At 38.9% G+C, this 16,110-nt stretch overlaps 1 protein-coding gene across 2 annotated transcripts in view; it reads right to left on the reverse strand.

Moving 5' to 3' along the window:
• The window catches only part of LOC146484891 (uncharacterized), a 32,916-nt gene extending 20,764 nt beyond the window's left edge, over nucleotides 1-12,152 (reverse strand). The window contains exons 1-10 of one of the 2 annotated variants that reach the window (XM_085104374.1): nucleotides 11,923-12,152; nucleotides 8,769-9,877; nucleotides 4,642-4,793; nucleotides 4,208-4,360; nucleotides 3,437-3,472; nucleotides 3,125-3,200; nucleotides 2,408-2,506; nucleotides 935-1,038; nucleotides 529-686; nucleotides 335-441 (exon numbers count right to left, since the gene is read on the reverse strand). In XM_085104374.1, the coding sequence (XP_084960500.1) occupies nucleotides 335-441; nucleotides 529-686; nucleotides 935-1,038; nucleotides 2,408-2,506; nucleotides 3,125-3,200; nucleotides 3,437-3,472; nucleotides 4,208-4,360; nucleotides 4,642-4,793; nucleotides 8,769-9,877; nucleotides 11,923-12,086 (2,158 nt within the window). In that variant the 5' untranslated portion in view covers nucleotides 12,087-12,152. The other variant, XM_085104375.1, reaches the window with a different exon arrangement.
• Between the last annotated feature and the right edge of the window lie 3,958 nt (nucleotides 12,153-16,110).

Consider the following 16,110-nt stretch of genomic DNA (forward strand, 5'->3'; position numbering starts at 1 on the left):
TACTTTAGCCTAAAAATTGAATCTTTTGAAGCAGTGCTTGAATGATTTCTTTCTTCTCTGTTAAAAGCTATACATTTTAAGCAAATCAACCATGCTTCTTTTGTTCCTTGGGGTTTTAGCAAAACTCATAAGCTACTTGTAATTTATCAAATTCAAGCTTTTAGGCAACAAAATATCTATGGACCTGCATTTCTAATGTGATAACCAGTCCTTTCTCCACTGAGCCCTTACATTTGCAACCTAGAGCGAAACTGTACAGTATGTTTGAAAATTAATACAAATCAAGATCCCTGACTTTCCAGTGTTAAACTGATGTCGAGAGCTTTCTCCTCACCTTTTGTCAGAAGGAAATCTGCAAAAGCCTTTTGCTTTCCAAACTTTGCTCCAGCAGGAATGTTAGGTCCAAATGGTGGCACATCTTTTGAACGACTCACTGCAACTCTAAATATGCAAAGCAAGAGTTAGTATTAAATTTTCTCAATAAAGACATGACAAAAAGAAAAGCAGGCAATTAGAATTAGCCCTTACCTGTAGTAGGTGTTATCAGAGCAAGGATTGAAAACTCTGACAACAATAAACACATGCTGGAAGTGAGATCTGATGTTCTTGGGTGTGAATGGAAGTGCACCGGGTTCTTGAAACACTATAGTGACAATGTCATTTCCAATGTGTCTCTTCCTAAGAAGCTGCAACCAAATACATGAAGGAAAAAAAATTAGTACATAGATATTACCACTTTTAGTGTGGATGTGTCTTTAGGGAGTGGGAGAGGAGGGAAAGGGCACAAAAAATGTAATTATTTCACCCACCCCTCCCCCCCCAAAAAAACCACTTCCTTCCCTTGCAAAAATTTTGGTAGAGCTTGGAGTCAGTACTTTTTGTATGATGCACCATGATTCATAATAAAGGTATGAGAAGACATGTCCCGCTGTACCTGTTGTCGATTATTTGGAGTCCAAGGTAAAAGTGTTGATACATGAAACATGATTTCACGACCATGCGACTGTGTGTACACGGAATACTCTCCTGTGGAGTCATCTGCAAAAAGTTCACATAGTTCATTAAGTTGTCTTGTTAAAACCCTGTAGAGCATGCAATATCACTCTTATCAAGAGACATGATAATTTATCATACATATACATATTTGCATGCAGTTGCATCTCAAGCCTCCCAAGCCAACACAGAAAGAAAAAAAAGCAAGGTGAGAACTACAGTACCGTGCAAATGTAAGTTGACAGTCTTGACTCAAAACTCAATCCTCGAAGCTTTCGAGAATCGAGTATTGAAGTGCGAGGCTTGAGTTTCGAGTATGGAGTATGGAGACACTCAAAGAAATTTTCGAGGATCTTGATGGCAGATTTCGAGGAAACGATTAATTTCTCGAACCTCAAACAATAAGAGAGAACAAAAGCAATTTTCGCATGGCTCTTGCACGTAGACTTTTTTTTTAGTTAGGTCGAAAGTTGAAGTAAATCAAATCTGAAATCAGCGGCATTGAGTGTTCGATAAATCTGTTTCGGCACGTTTCTTTCCGCGTATTATTTTTAAAACGCATCCGTTCACTACACATGGGTTTCATTAACGGTAGGGAACCGGGCAAATTGACCACCTGTGAACATGACTTTGCCCAGCTGCTTTTAAAATTTTGTCTGACTTTTTCCATAAAAGAACATATCCAAGTTACAAAGTACTATCCTGCCCAGGTGTACATGTACCAACCTTTTCCTCACCTGTTGAAAATCTAAATGAAACCCCTGACTACAAGCAAATGACATGGACATACATGGTGGTTGGAGGCAAACCCCGCAGGCCCCAATAATATGTATATTCTGCTCACTGTTCTGCATGCAATTCTTGCAGTAAATGTACATTTCTAATGGAAGAATTTGCTGAAGCGTACGTCTGAGACATCTTTAGTTACATGTATCTTTCCTGATCATTCCCTTCATACTCAAGATCTATATGTTTGATCAAGACATAGTTTTAAAATTGAGGGACTGGTTAGGAAACCTTGCCATGAAAACAATAGTGCTGCAATTTATGTTAGAAGGGATGCGACCCTGCACAATCCTTTGTTTTAACACTCACACCACAGTTGAACATCTTAACGAAAACGTTTTGATTGGTCAGCTGTTCTAACACATTCCAACTCCATTGTTGTTTGTGCAGGGTCAAGGCCAAAAAGGCAAACAAAAACATATCACAAAGAAGTTTGTCAGGTTTCATAACCATTGCCTTCAATTGACTATGATCAAGACAAATAGTGGTACATGCACATAACTGTGTATGGTCAGAAGAAATTTAATGTTGGTCTCAACACTCAAGATTACACTATGCCAGATAATGACAACTGATTGTACCGCACACACTGTACCATGCGACGTCCATAACTACACGAACTACTTACTTCGGTTGTCCAGCTGGGCTCTGTAACCTTCAAAACCTTTCAAGGCGACCCGAGTGCCAATTAAGTCCAAAAATTCCTCAAAGGCTGGACCTGATGTTTCTGTTTGATAGGAAAGAAGAGGAATTTGTCATGCACAACTTATAAATACCTGACTGTGTACTACAAAAACTGATTAAACTGGTTAAAATGATGAGTTTAGTTATTATTACTAAACTCATCATTTTAACCAGGTGTTTTTTAAAGAACCCTTGAACCCCATAATCTGCACATAAAGATCACACTGTTCAAAGTACAATCTGTGCATTTCTTCGCAAGCAATGGCACTTTCACTTGAAATTTATAAGGGCCACGCCCCCGCTCTAAGTACACCAGCTAATGGAATTCTTCCCCCCCCCCCCCCCAACCCGCCTTCATTCAAGAGGAAGTGGCCGGGGACTCATGATACATGTATGTCGTGTAAACTGTATATTAAATAATAATAGTGGCACATTAAACTTACGTCCAATACAGATCCCTTGTTCGGGATTTTGATATAATATTGTTATTATGTAACAGCTACACCAACTTAAGCCAAGACTGATCAGTACAAGCTCACATTTTTCTTTCTTTTTTTACGTGAACTAAACTGATTAACTTTTCCCTTTTTGTATGTAAATTCTGGCTGTGATGCTGTAAAATACAGGGTTTCAAGATAAAAATAAAATAATGTCAACTTACGGTTATTGTACATTTCTTCTTCTGTACTCTGTCCATCTTTGCAGTACAACACACCAACCTTAAACTGATTGGTCATCTGAAAAATAAAACAGCATTCAGATAAAAAAAATTAATTACAAGATTCAGGTGAACAGAAATATGAGATTAAAAATTAATTTTATAATAACACCCAAGGAGAGAGTTTATATTTAACAAAAGGTGTACCGGTAACATTGTTAATGCTAGGGGTGAAAATGTTCAGCTGAGTCAAAATCACTGCTTTAATGACTGTCTGACAAAAGTGCTCCCAGCATTAAATATTATGCAACTCACCCCTTGCTCATCCAGCTTCATTAATTGCTCAGGAACCTGAAAAACCAATTGAGCAATACCAATTTTTTTATGTCCAGGGTAAACAATTTTTTAGGTTGTAATTCCTACATGGTATACAGTGTATATGTTACAGGTTAAATTTGATTTCAGGTTATATTTTTTAAAGCTAGGTCGATTCTCAATTTCCTTTGTCTCCTAGCACTAACTTCTCATGAATTAGGGTTAGGAAACAAAGAAAATTGAGAATCAACCTAGGTTAAATCAAAATTAACCTGAAATCAAATTTAACCTGTAACATATACAAATTAATTTAGATACATGCATGTGTAGGCGAGTTGCCTGCAACCTAACAAAACAGATCTTCGGCTTACTTAACTACAAAGCCACACAGTCAAGCATACAGCAGGTTAAAAATATATACAATGTAAATAAATTCTTCAATCCAAACTGTCAGCCATTTAACCCTTTAGCCCTAACAGTGATCGGCATCAAATTTCTCCTTGTGATATCAACGCTTATCCAACCCCGGAGGTCATGAGAATTAAGGATATGATAACCCAAGGTGAATTTCTTGATATTTCAATAACTTCTCCAGAGTACTTTTATAAGAAAAGTAACGGGACAACACAGGAGAATTTGTTCTTTGATATTAGGAGTTAAAGGGTTAATACCTTCATATTGCCACAAAGTTACAAAGAAACGCAGCAGTTGATAGAAAAAGATTTTTAAGAACCCCAAGATAAAGTCTCAACAATAAAGGGTTGGACATACCTTAATCCCAGGCTGTGCCATCCTCAGTGCTGTAAGTTGAAGCTCTGGACACACATGCTCCAGGATGTCTTTAGCAGGAAGAGCACGTGCCGCACCATGACGTGATGTGGATGGAATAGCTTCCTCTAGAATGCTTCCTCTAAGAGTGGTAAGCTAGAAAAGGAAAAGTGGCATTGGAAGCTCATTAAAACATAATCACTTCAGGACAGTAACCATGGTGATGAATGTTCGACATGATAAACTGACAAATAAAAAATGCCGCAGCTGTGCAACCATCAAGTCGTGGATGCAGATGGGAGGTTTGCTAACATTCAAGAAGCTAGAGTTGCTCTTCGCTATGCCTCAAGCAACTCTTACACTTCTTTCACGCTTAGCAACTACCCGCGTTACGCCGCGTACATGCCACATGTTTACCATTCCTTAAATACACATACCTCACTAGTTCTGATGATGATCCGATACTGGTACTGGTTTCCCTCTGACTCACCAGATTTCAAAAGGGAAGTACTCTCGTCAAGCTTTTCACGCTTCAATGACAGTGCAACAGGACCAAATCGGTCGTCAATTCCAAGATAATTTAAATGTTCTAGAGAGGAATAAAATATGAAGGTTAAATAGTTAGTCAAAAGCTGCAAAATAGAGCATCTTGTTTTCCAGTTTTGCATTACTACACTCTGTGATTGGTTAACAAAACCATTTTGAATTGCGATTGGTTCTTTGCACTGTCTGAGTCTGTTGTGATTGGTTAGGGTATGTAACTACTTTGGTTCTGTTTGGTTTTGGTTTCACGACACTTAATTGAAAACTGCTTTAAGCCCTGGGCTTAAATCCATATTCAATCAAAGGACTTTTTAGGAGCAAATGGGTTAGGTTTGATGATAAAAACACCATGAAACACTAACCTAACAGCCTAAAACAGCTTAAACAGGAAATTCTGGTATGAAAGGGGCCTGCCTTACCAGAACATAAACAACTGACAAACAACATGCACCATTTTCTACGACACTTACTGATAAAATTGGCATTAGTTTTTGGAATTAACACAGGGAGCAGAGGAGTTATGCAAGAAATGTCAATAAAAAAATGTCTTACCTCTTAAAATTGCATTCTTGTATTTCTTTGCATAGTTAACACCTCATTTGCGAACCAAATATATGCATTCATTTGCGATCGAATGCGATCGATCGTTTCGAACCGCCATTATTTTGAAAAGTGTCGACTGCTGTTTATTGGGACCGTGTATTCAGTTGGACGAAGTCCAACGAATGATTTTTGGAAAGCGAAGCTTTCCGAACGAGGCACGAAGTGCCGAGAAGAAAAAATGACAAGGGGAGCAACATAGAACCACGTGACTCGTCAGATGTGAACCGCGGCACACTGGTGGCGGAAGTGACGTTTTCGCAGAAGACCCTTACTGTGCGCATGCTCACAACAATAAACTCATTCAAATGGCTTCCCGTCATATGCATGACACCTTATATGACGTATTTCCGCCACCAGCATGTTGCGGTGCACATCCCACCAAAAGCCAACTTTTCAACGCGAAATGAGGGATTGTAAAAGGCCCGTTTAATGAATCTTTTCATCGTAATGGTTTAGGTAGCTTAAATATAACATAAATGCAATACCGCATGCAAATACTGGGGCTCATTTGTTGAATATGTAGCGAGTTATTGGGAAACGAAAATTCGACCAAAATCTGTTTCATCCCTTGTCTCTTTTCTTACTTTTGTGACATCTTTGCCGCCCACAGTCAGTTGGCCCAATAAACAGAGGTCGACACTTTTCAAAATAATGGCGGTTCGAAACGATCGATCGCATTCGATCGCAAATGAATGCATATATGTGAGGTTTTAACTACGGAAAGAAATACAAGAATGCAATTTTAAGAGGTAAGACGCTTTTTTATTGACATTTCTGGCATAACTGCTCTGCTCCCTGTGGAATTAACCCTGTTAACCAAATTATGTCATATTATGAGGTGTATTATGAAATCACTTTTTAGGCATATTTTTTTAGAGGACGCATGAGGCAACAACTTGCTACAAATGAAAGGCATCTAAATTTTCATTTCACACTTACAAAGGTGTGACAAGAAGGAGGGGCTTGCCCTTTATAGTAGGACTTTTGTCAGCCAATGGCATGTACAGCTGTTTCGACAAAGGTTGTCCAAAAAAAGCGTAAAAGCGTACGCGACAATGCCAAAATCATACAGCCAAGACTTGAGATGGCAGGCAATATGGATTCTGAGCTTTTCTTGAAGTTCATTGGGCATTTCCCAGACTACCTTATACGCTTTTATGCTTTTTTTGGACAACCTTTGTCAAAACAGCTGTATTCAGAAGGGCATCCTGTATACTCTACTAGAAGGATGTTCGCAAATGTTGACATTTACGTGGGCTTGGGCAGGGGTTTATGTTCAGACTTTATGGCATTCTTTAGCTTTAATTTTTAACAGATTTTGTGAGACCTAAGTAGACTTTGTATCGTGACAAAATATTAAAAACTGTTACCACATGTAATTAGAAGAAAATTTCACTAATTTTGCCGATGATGAAAAAGGCCCTTGTCTGAGGGGATTAGAGACTACATGTAGGTTATGACAATATTTTTACAATTTCTTGGGCTTGTCAGTAGTCAAGTTCAAAGTCTATCACAAACCATCCTTTTTTACTCCTCTTTACTTTGGACCACCTGCAGGCCTCATGAACACGCATTTCATATCAACCTTTTTCTATTGAATACAACCAATATTGTTGATATCTAAAAAGAAGCTTTAAAATCATTTGGAATTGCATGACCTACAATGTAAATCCCCTCCATGCAACCAAGCACATTGGTGAATTCAAGAGGAATAAATTGTTGTAGATTGCAAAGCAATTGTATGATTGCCAATTGTGAATAATTTACATTAATATTCAGGAAATCTTGACAAGACTGACATCTACCATGTACATGTGCATGTATCAAAAAAATTAATGGTTGAAATATCTGCGTTCAGAAACTGGATAGGGTGGATTACAAATATCCAAACACAGCTGTTATTTTTCCTCGGAATTAAGAAATTATTATTATGCCAACTTAAAGCGATTTTAGATGTTTTAGATTCAATTACTGTTTTTATATTACACATTAAGCTTTAAATCATAAGAAATGCATAAGACAGTTTTTGCAATGTCACAAGACGTTCACACAAAAAAATTGAAGCATGGCCAAGTGATTGTCAAATCAACGCAAATGTGCAACTTGTACAGTACAAATACGGGAGAAGGCATGTAACTGGTTCTCAATATTGCCAACAGAGTTGAAAACAAACAATTTGGCCACTGTAAAGAGATTTAAGCGCTGACATTGTGAGCATTAGCTCTTCAGTCAGACAAAGGTCAAATGCTTGAAATGTCAGCACTCAAATCTCTTTATGGTGGCCAAATTACCTGTAGTTATCAACTCTGTTCAAAAACCCAAACATTTATTTCAACTCCCCCATCCACTGACACAGAACGACAGTTTCTTCACAAACTAACCTTCTTACACTGTATCTCAATATTATTGTTCTCAGCAAAAGGCACTTGTGCCCAATGCCAGAGTCAAGAGTGGTGGTTTAACATAATGAACAAAGGGCTCTTTGCAACTACCACATCTTCAATTCATTACAACACAATCTCACGGTCTATCAGATCTTGATTGCAAACATTCTCTGTATCCTAGATTTACATTTGAGCCTTGAATAAGAATTTTAAAGCCATTAAATGCCAGACCATAGGCCACAAATTTTACTAACAATCATTCATGCAGCGTGGCTAGAGCTACTTGTAACTTTTCAATCTGTTAATAAAATCATAAAGTGTTTTCATCATTCATTCAATTGTAAAAGCTGATGATCTGTACATGTACTTCACTTTACTCTGTTATCCTCAGGTTTTCAAAATCATACATTCAAATTTGTGCACTATTGGGACTTCAAGGGCAGAGATATAATGCCAACCTCCAGAAATGTGAAATCTGGAGATTTTTTCTCTTGTGCTAATCCCCTATCATCAACCCTCCCTCCGCCAATAGCCCACATCAACCCACCCCTTCACACAAAAAATGGCCCACTTCCCCCCTCCCCCCCCCCCCAAAAAAAAACCATTGACTCCAACTTTCCCACAAAATCAACCCTGGCCATTTCCTTTTACATGTAGTTTCTGTAAGTACAGTGTACATCTGTAACAGGTTGGTTAATGCAGGAAAATGCACCCAGGAATCATTGGATGAATTTGGCTACAGGTGTATGTCAAATTTTTTATATACCATTGGAAAATTTGGGGTTAAAATCTTAGCTTCAGGACTGTGAAAAAACATCAAATGTTACTTTCATCTAGCAGATTTAGTTATCCATACAGGACACCAGGGAATTTGTTCCGTATTCAGGTCTCCCAGATAATCCAGGAGATTTGCCATACTATATAATTATGCGAGGATAAATTGACTGATATATATGGAGCCTTTTGAACTACATTAAACACAGAAATCACAGAGAAAAGTGGGGGGCTGTAAAAAAAGTACCGTTTCCACTCACCTTGGCCAACAAAAAAGTTTTTGTAATAGTATGATCCATGATCCACATGTTCAAACACGCGTCCATTTTCATTATGAAATCTTTCTCCGAGATACAAAAAACCGCTTTCAGGTTTTGAATTGTCAAGAATTGTTACTCCCGTTCCACTGCTTAAATTCCCCACACGTGCAGAATCATATGCAGTCAATAAAATGTCAAGTGTTGACCTACGCCTGAAATTGTCTAATTTGGGCTCCTTTGGGCGTGAAGGATCATGAGGATTTTGAAATGCCACATTGTTGCCTCTCGTCAACCCAATTTGCGGATCTTCTTCTTCCTCACCGCCAAGTTCATTCCGAAAGTAAGGGCAGTTAAGAACAAGAGAATTAGTTTTGTCATCGCCCGGATCCGACTCCTCTTCTTCATTGCTGGCACTAGAGTCTGAACCACGTCTTTGCATCTTATCGGCGATTGTTGCTGCGGTAACCTTAGTTGATGCTGCTGAAGCTCCAGATCTTTTGTTTTTCCTTTTTTGTCCATCACCTTGCTTGGCATACTGAGAAGCAAGTTCCTCAAAATCAACTGTCATACTACGACAATCATAATGTGCAAAATATTTCCTTGAAGGTTCATCGCTATATTCTTCCTCTCCTGCTTTTGCATCGCCAGATCCCTTAAATACTCTAGAAAAATATGTGTTGTTCCTAAGCGAGTTCTTACGTCTTAGCACAGGAGTCCTTCTTTCAATAAGAGGGCTTGATGATGCTGAACTAGCTCCAGACTTGCCTCTGAAGCCATCAACAAAGCTTTGATTTTCACTATCGTAATACCATGGTTTCTGCCCCGGTTGCAAGTGTTTTTCATTTTGAATATTTTGTTCAAATTTCCTGATTAACGCAAAGAAGCTTTCTCCAGTTGGAGAACGTGGTTCAGCAATCAGCCCATCTGCGTAGTTATTTCTCACTACAACATTTATTTCACTGGTGTCACTGTTGCTTCTGACATGCATGTGTTGTGGCTTCACTTTTGTGGGGCTTTCAGCACCATAAATTGAACCTGTACTGCGACGTATTTCATCATCTCTGTTATAGAGATGGCTGTATCGGATGGCTTCCGAATCGTCTTTAGCCCTGTAAGTAGCAGACAAAAAAAAATCAGTGAACATAAAAAAAACCATCATAACCAAAGGACTGTGTTGTGGTCCGCCTCTAACACTGAATTTTATTTCACTTATAAAACCTCCAATACCTAACAAGGCTATTGCCTAAGAAAAATTTCAAGGAGTCGGCAATGCCAAAAGCTGAGAAGTTAGAAGCCCAACATGTAACGTGTCACGTGCTGCTGCAAAATAAAGTTAAGCACCAAGAGCATTTTCTTGGGCGCCCCAGGCGCAGCAACCTTGTGTAAAATAAATTTTCAGCACTACAAGCTACTTACTCAAAACAAATTTTAAGCCCAAATGTGGGTCAAGACAAATCACATTTTCCAAACTAGTACACTTTCCACTTCTTAGCATCCAAACACGTTTACAATAAGCTTAGTCTCTCAAACACCCCTTTTGTGTGATTATTCCATGCTGATTTAAACTATTAATTAAAAGGTTTCGTAAATAAAATTCTTCTACCAGTAACAAGAAATAGCATGACCTTCTATTTCTAAGCGAAGAGTTTTTATGTGCCAAACCACAAAAATAATACCGCAGAAAAAAGATAATGACACTAAAGTGACCAGACTGCCTGCAATTAATTTACAATTTTAAGACTTTTCATTCAACAAAATGAACACGACACCGCTAAATTCAGCCCCTTTACGCCCTTATAATAGTTCATAAGGGCATTTGGATAAAAATTTAAGAGTAAAGACGATTAAACATAGTACAAACAGTGTTTCCTCTTAAAACAAGTAAAGCGAACTCGAGACAATGCTTGTTATGATTTTGAAATACAATGCTGAAATTCTCTTGCTACAAGAACAACATTCAAGAATTATAAACACATAAACGAATAGAAGACCATTCAAACAATTCTGGATTCACCTTGTTTTATGCATCACAAAATGGTGCTCTTGCGTGGAATAGAAACCTAACAAATTGGCAAATTTCTGTCGCTGTTGGAGGCAATCGTATGGTCATTCCCACAGAAGAATATCACGAAAAATCACGTTTCCGGTGCAGTTAAAAACGCAGAATAATGGCCGCTTGATTTCAGCTTTGCACGGTGGACGCTGAAAACACGTTATAAGTTGTATGAATTTCTCTTGTTATCTTCCTTGTGAACCTTTCAATCCGAAGAAAACTCAAAACAGTTCGAAGATGGCATCTTGAATCGCCTAAATGCTCCGGAAGGTTGCTGTTTCAAAGAACACTAATCAGCATGTATGTCATTCCGTAGAAATTATTTCACGTATGAAGCAATCCCACATCCTATTTGGTATCTATGCTGACCAGAGGTAATGAACTTCACCCGAGCACTTCAAGTAAATGCCACCAGAAATGCGAGACGTGGGAATTGGCTCTTGAGAGCCGAGATATGCCACTGTCGAATACAAATGTTGAGGCAAACCTGACGACGAAGCAAACGCTATATCGTAAATTTCGTTATAAGCGCCAAAGACTAGCTGAAGCCGCTGAAAACCTAAACGTGTTGACAGTTCAACAGAAGATCCAGGTGAATTGAGGTCTGTTGCTATCATAAATAACGTAGGTCGAATAACCAGCCGTGTAAATGCCAAGTCGCTGGAGAAAATTTGATTAATCCGTGCTAGGTGAAGAAAGAGGTCTTCTTTTCCGACGATCTGCGTAACAGCGAGCTAATCATGGAAAACGATGCGGTTGAACAGTTTGCATTCCGCGCCGATCGAGTCACAGAATTGGACGCAGAAAATCAATACTCGCATAAAGAACAGCTTACTAACAAAAGCGCCTAATGATGACCTGATAGGTCGCCTCTGGAGTTGGATTTCGATTTATGAATTTTAACGAAGGCGAACGAATCTTCACAACTGTATGCATTCGATTCTGACACGTTCTCGCAGCTGTCACAGTTGAATGACCATCTAAAATGTCTGGATCGAGTCAAGCAAGGTTTCGTCTTCGCCTTGTACCCAAAATAAACGCTGAAAGCTTACAAAAACAAAACAAAATACTGACACGATCACGGACACACAAAATTCTCACCTTTCTCTCGCCGATAAAGTCAAATTGTCCGCTTTCTTCGGACTCTCGGAAGCGTTCGTAACCATTCGTGAACCTTCGTACCATCGACAAGTTTTCGGCACGTTTTCAGGCTGGTATAAATAGTTCACTTGTTCGACGAAATAAAGACGGTTGAAGTAAAACATGCAGCTAACGTCATGTAACTTTTTTACTCGTTGTTAATATTTGAAACTTAAATGGTATTCTAACGAGGAATGTGAGAAATCCGGAAATTGTCTATTTATCATGGCGGGAGTGACGAAAATCTTATTACGCAGCAAGGGTATGTCAGAAGTGCCGGTTGAAAACAAACAAACGCGTGTTTTATGAGCATTAATTCCTCTGATATTAATAGCTGTGGTCGCACTACAAACTTTTCCCTTGAGAATGTTTATTTGCAAATGTGGCCGGTTTCAGTTTGTGATAAGTTGCATTGATCAAGAAATTATCTTTAATTTTATTTTTTTCCCGATCTAATTTAGCCTCTGGCGAGGTCGTTTCAAAATAATTCCTAAGTCAGGGTGGGGTCCCTGTACCCCGTTCGTAGCTTCAAGAACATTGAAGTTATGACAGTGAAACCCGGAGGGTATACAATATGCTTTAGCGTCCGCAAAATGGGGAGATGACGTCATGTGGTGTGAAAGTAGGTCCGTTGATTCGTCACAGCCAGCTTCTTGGATTTCTCGTTTAAAACATTCAAATTGGCTCAAAAACAATAAAGAAAGGGTAAACTGTCATAAACATGTTAAAATTTCTTGCCCTCCAGAAACGATGCACTTCAAACAATGGCAGACCCATGCAGCCTCTTTATTTATAGTTTCTAATTTACTTCCTACAAACTGCTAAACTGATGCATGACGTATCGGGTGCCATCAGTCACCCCCTAAAATAGGTAACCTTTTCACACCTATAGTTAATGTGCATAAAATTACAATGTAAATCAACAAGTCGTTGCGATTTTTAAAAACATTTTTCAAGGCTAGACTTTCCACATCCTCGGAGACCCAGGGACAGTTAGCTAGACGGATGGAAGAGATTTTCGTGGGCAAAAGTTTATTGTAAGAACGGGAGAGCCCCTGGTCAATTACTCTTACCGAGCTAGTTCCAGAAGCATTTGAATTCCCCGCTTTTGATTGGCCAGGAAAAAAGCGGGGAATTCAAATGCTTCTGGAACTGGTTCGGTAAGAGTAATCGCCCAGGGCCGCCTCTCCCGTTCTTACGATAAACTTTCGCCCACGAAAATTCCTTCTACCCGACTAACTGCCCTTCGAGGATGGACTCCCCAAGGCTTTCTTTCTCAAGAACTGGAGCATCTATCTGGAACTCTATTTCGCCGTATGCGTGTGCAAAGAACGAAAGTTAATTTCAAAAATTAAAATTCGTGAATTCCTTTTGAATATGATGTGAAAATGCGAATGACTTTATTAATCGTGAAAATACAAAACTAAATGCAAGGCTGGCACTACGGCCACTAATAAATCTGCCCTTTGTCGTAGTGCCAGCCTTGCATTCAGTTCCGTATTTTCACGTTCAAGTGACGCCTGACACGAGGTCTTTCGCAAGAGAGATCCGGTAAAATTACCAGCAAGTTTAATTCCTGCGTTGTGTGGACCTCTGCATTCAAAAGTTTTTTTTATATTAATCGGTACCACGATATAATCAACAAAATGCAACAACAAAATTCTCAAGACCTCTCGCTTAGTTATTTTACTGTCTTTCACTTTCATTCAATTTTGTTTTCACTTTTCACTTTTGCACAAACATTAGGTATGTAGGACGGTGCCTACTTTTGTTACTGCGCATTCGTTCTGTGCATCTCGAAATACTCGGGTTTCTTATGGGTGGTGGCTACTAACAGGGATATTTTTGCACGGTTTATAACTATGCGGAGAAAACAGAACTTAGCAAAACCGGGGGTAACCATGCATTTTTCAGAGATAATAAAGCTTCAATGTGGATAAAAACGCCATACATTGTTTTGCATTTTACGGCTTTTTAGAATAATTGTTGCTTAATTATCTCTAAAATATGCATTTCTACCCCCAATTTTCTTTTTGGATTCTAATAGCCCTTGCATTATTATCTACTTTTTCCGCATAGTCGTAAACTGCGCAAAAATACTTCGGTATTGGTAGGCACCGTCCTTAATGAACACCTATACGATTGTTTTGTCCGCCTTCATTGCTTTATGTTGTTGCTGATGCCAATCCGAGCATCCGCTACCCACAGTTGGTTAGTGTTCTTTATTTGTCCAATAAAGTGTTTTTGTTATTGCCGTTGTATCGACGATACGCTTTACTAGTGTTTCACAAAGAGTAACAATCGAAGCTAATAAGGCTTTCAAAATCCTGTTTCCATGGAAATTTCACGTGACCAATTAAATGCCATACCAAATTGTTACTAGTCACATTACAGGAAACCTCGTTAAGTTTGATGGCTAGCGCTTCGGGGAGCCGATTCGATAACAAGCCTCGAGCCGTAAACCTTTAATTCTAGAGGGAATCCAAAGAAAAGAAAGAATTCGTCGTCGAAAAGTCCGGGCAATGAACATAAGTTCACGTCCAGAGGTGGAAGGACCGAAGAACTTTGAGAATCAGAATGATTTTTTTAATTCCCAGTTGAAACATGAGTCTAAAAAGGCAGAAGAAAACAGAGCGCAGAAAAATGTGGCCGCCATACGACCCCCTATACGTTATGTAAATCATAGATCTTATCGCATCTCATCGATTTGGTCTTGCCAAATTTCAGTAGCGTTTAACAAATCATATACAGTCGATCCTGTCCAGTTGCCCTGGTCCCGGCAAATAAAAATCCAGTAAACAGTAATAAACTAAAAGTACCGGATCCAGTAGTAAAAGATCTAATCAGCAAAATATTGTAGAACAAATAATCTAAAAAAGAGCAAGGCTGATTTCACGGTCAGAAAATCCCCTGATCAGTATTCTCTATTTAAAATTCCAGACCCTCTCTAAAACGGGCAATGGATACTAAATCTCAGAGGGCCGGTCAAAGGAGAAATAAATATCCCGAATCATAGTCTGATCAACTTAACCTCTTTAATACGGAACTACAGTCATAATAGAGCCATATCTAGAGCCGCTACAAGTGAATAAAGTGATATAGTGAAGCTTTAGCGGAACTTACTGTCATGTTTCGAACTTGTTGCTGTGCAGCCAGTGAATCAAAATTGGCTGGCAAAATACGCAAAGTGATTTTCAAAAGCTCAGTCATTTTATACAAGCAAGAGGCTTGGGGAGGCTGTCCGGCCAAGCAGTTCAGACTTCTTCAACATACCGATTAATTAGAAGAAACTGTTTACTAATCTAATCGCAGGTCAGGACGATTCATATGGATAAGTTAATTTATTGCATGTCATATAAGAAAGCAAAATGACTTCATATTTATTCATGACCTCTCTCTTGCTTCCCGTTTATTTACGGGTACTTGATCTCCGTGAACTGCACATGTATCTACGCTATGCAGTATCTATGCTGGCTGAGAGTCCCTGTGTCAGGACCAAATGTCAGTTCCGCCGCTCATGTGCAAACGTTAACTTGTCAGTACTGACAATGACTTACAGTCGACAGGTGTGCGTAAAACCCGACGCACTACGAGAAGCACTGATGTTTGCTCAAGGAGAATGTCCCCCTATTTTTTGTGTTACTTGGGATGGTAGCTAATGGTCAAAAATCATATTTGTCTCCGAAAGCCAAAATAATGGTTCAGTTTTTTTAACAATAACCCTTCTACTTACGGGTTTTTTGTTTTGTTTTGTTTTTTTATCTTGGACTGCAGAAATAGAAAGTCCTTTATTAAAATGCATTGCAACATGTTCTTCTTTGTGTTTTAAGAAAACTTGATGTTAGAGAGACGGTACCTTGCCAAATTGTCGAGCCGTTTTGACCAAAACACACTTATGTCCAGAAATAGGCCTTACCACGGCTTTCGACGCCATTTTGACGGGTAGGCAAACAGGCTTGAAATATTAAACAGTGTTTGTATATGGAAATCCGATGTCAAATAATTTTCATAAAACATCGCTTCTGAAAAATTCATGAATTGGAAACTTTCGGCACTAGGAAGAGGATTTTAAGGAAAAAAATGGAGAGATGTAGCTGTGACAGAAAGCGTCCAGTCGTGTTTTGAACTTTCCATACATTTCCCTGTATT

The sequence above is a fragment of the Pavona decussata genome, unplaced genomic scaffold, assembly GCF_977016875.1.
Source record: "Pavona decussata unplaced genomic scaffold, jaPavDecu1.1 SCAFFOLD_29, whole genome shotgun sequence".
Taxonomy (NCBI): Eukaryota; Metazoa; Cnidaria; class Anthozoa; order Scleractinia; family Agariciidae; genus Pavona; species Pavona decussata.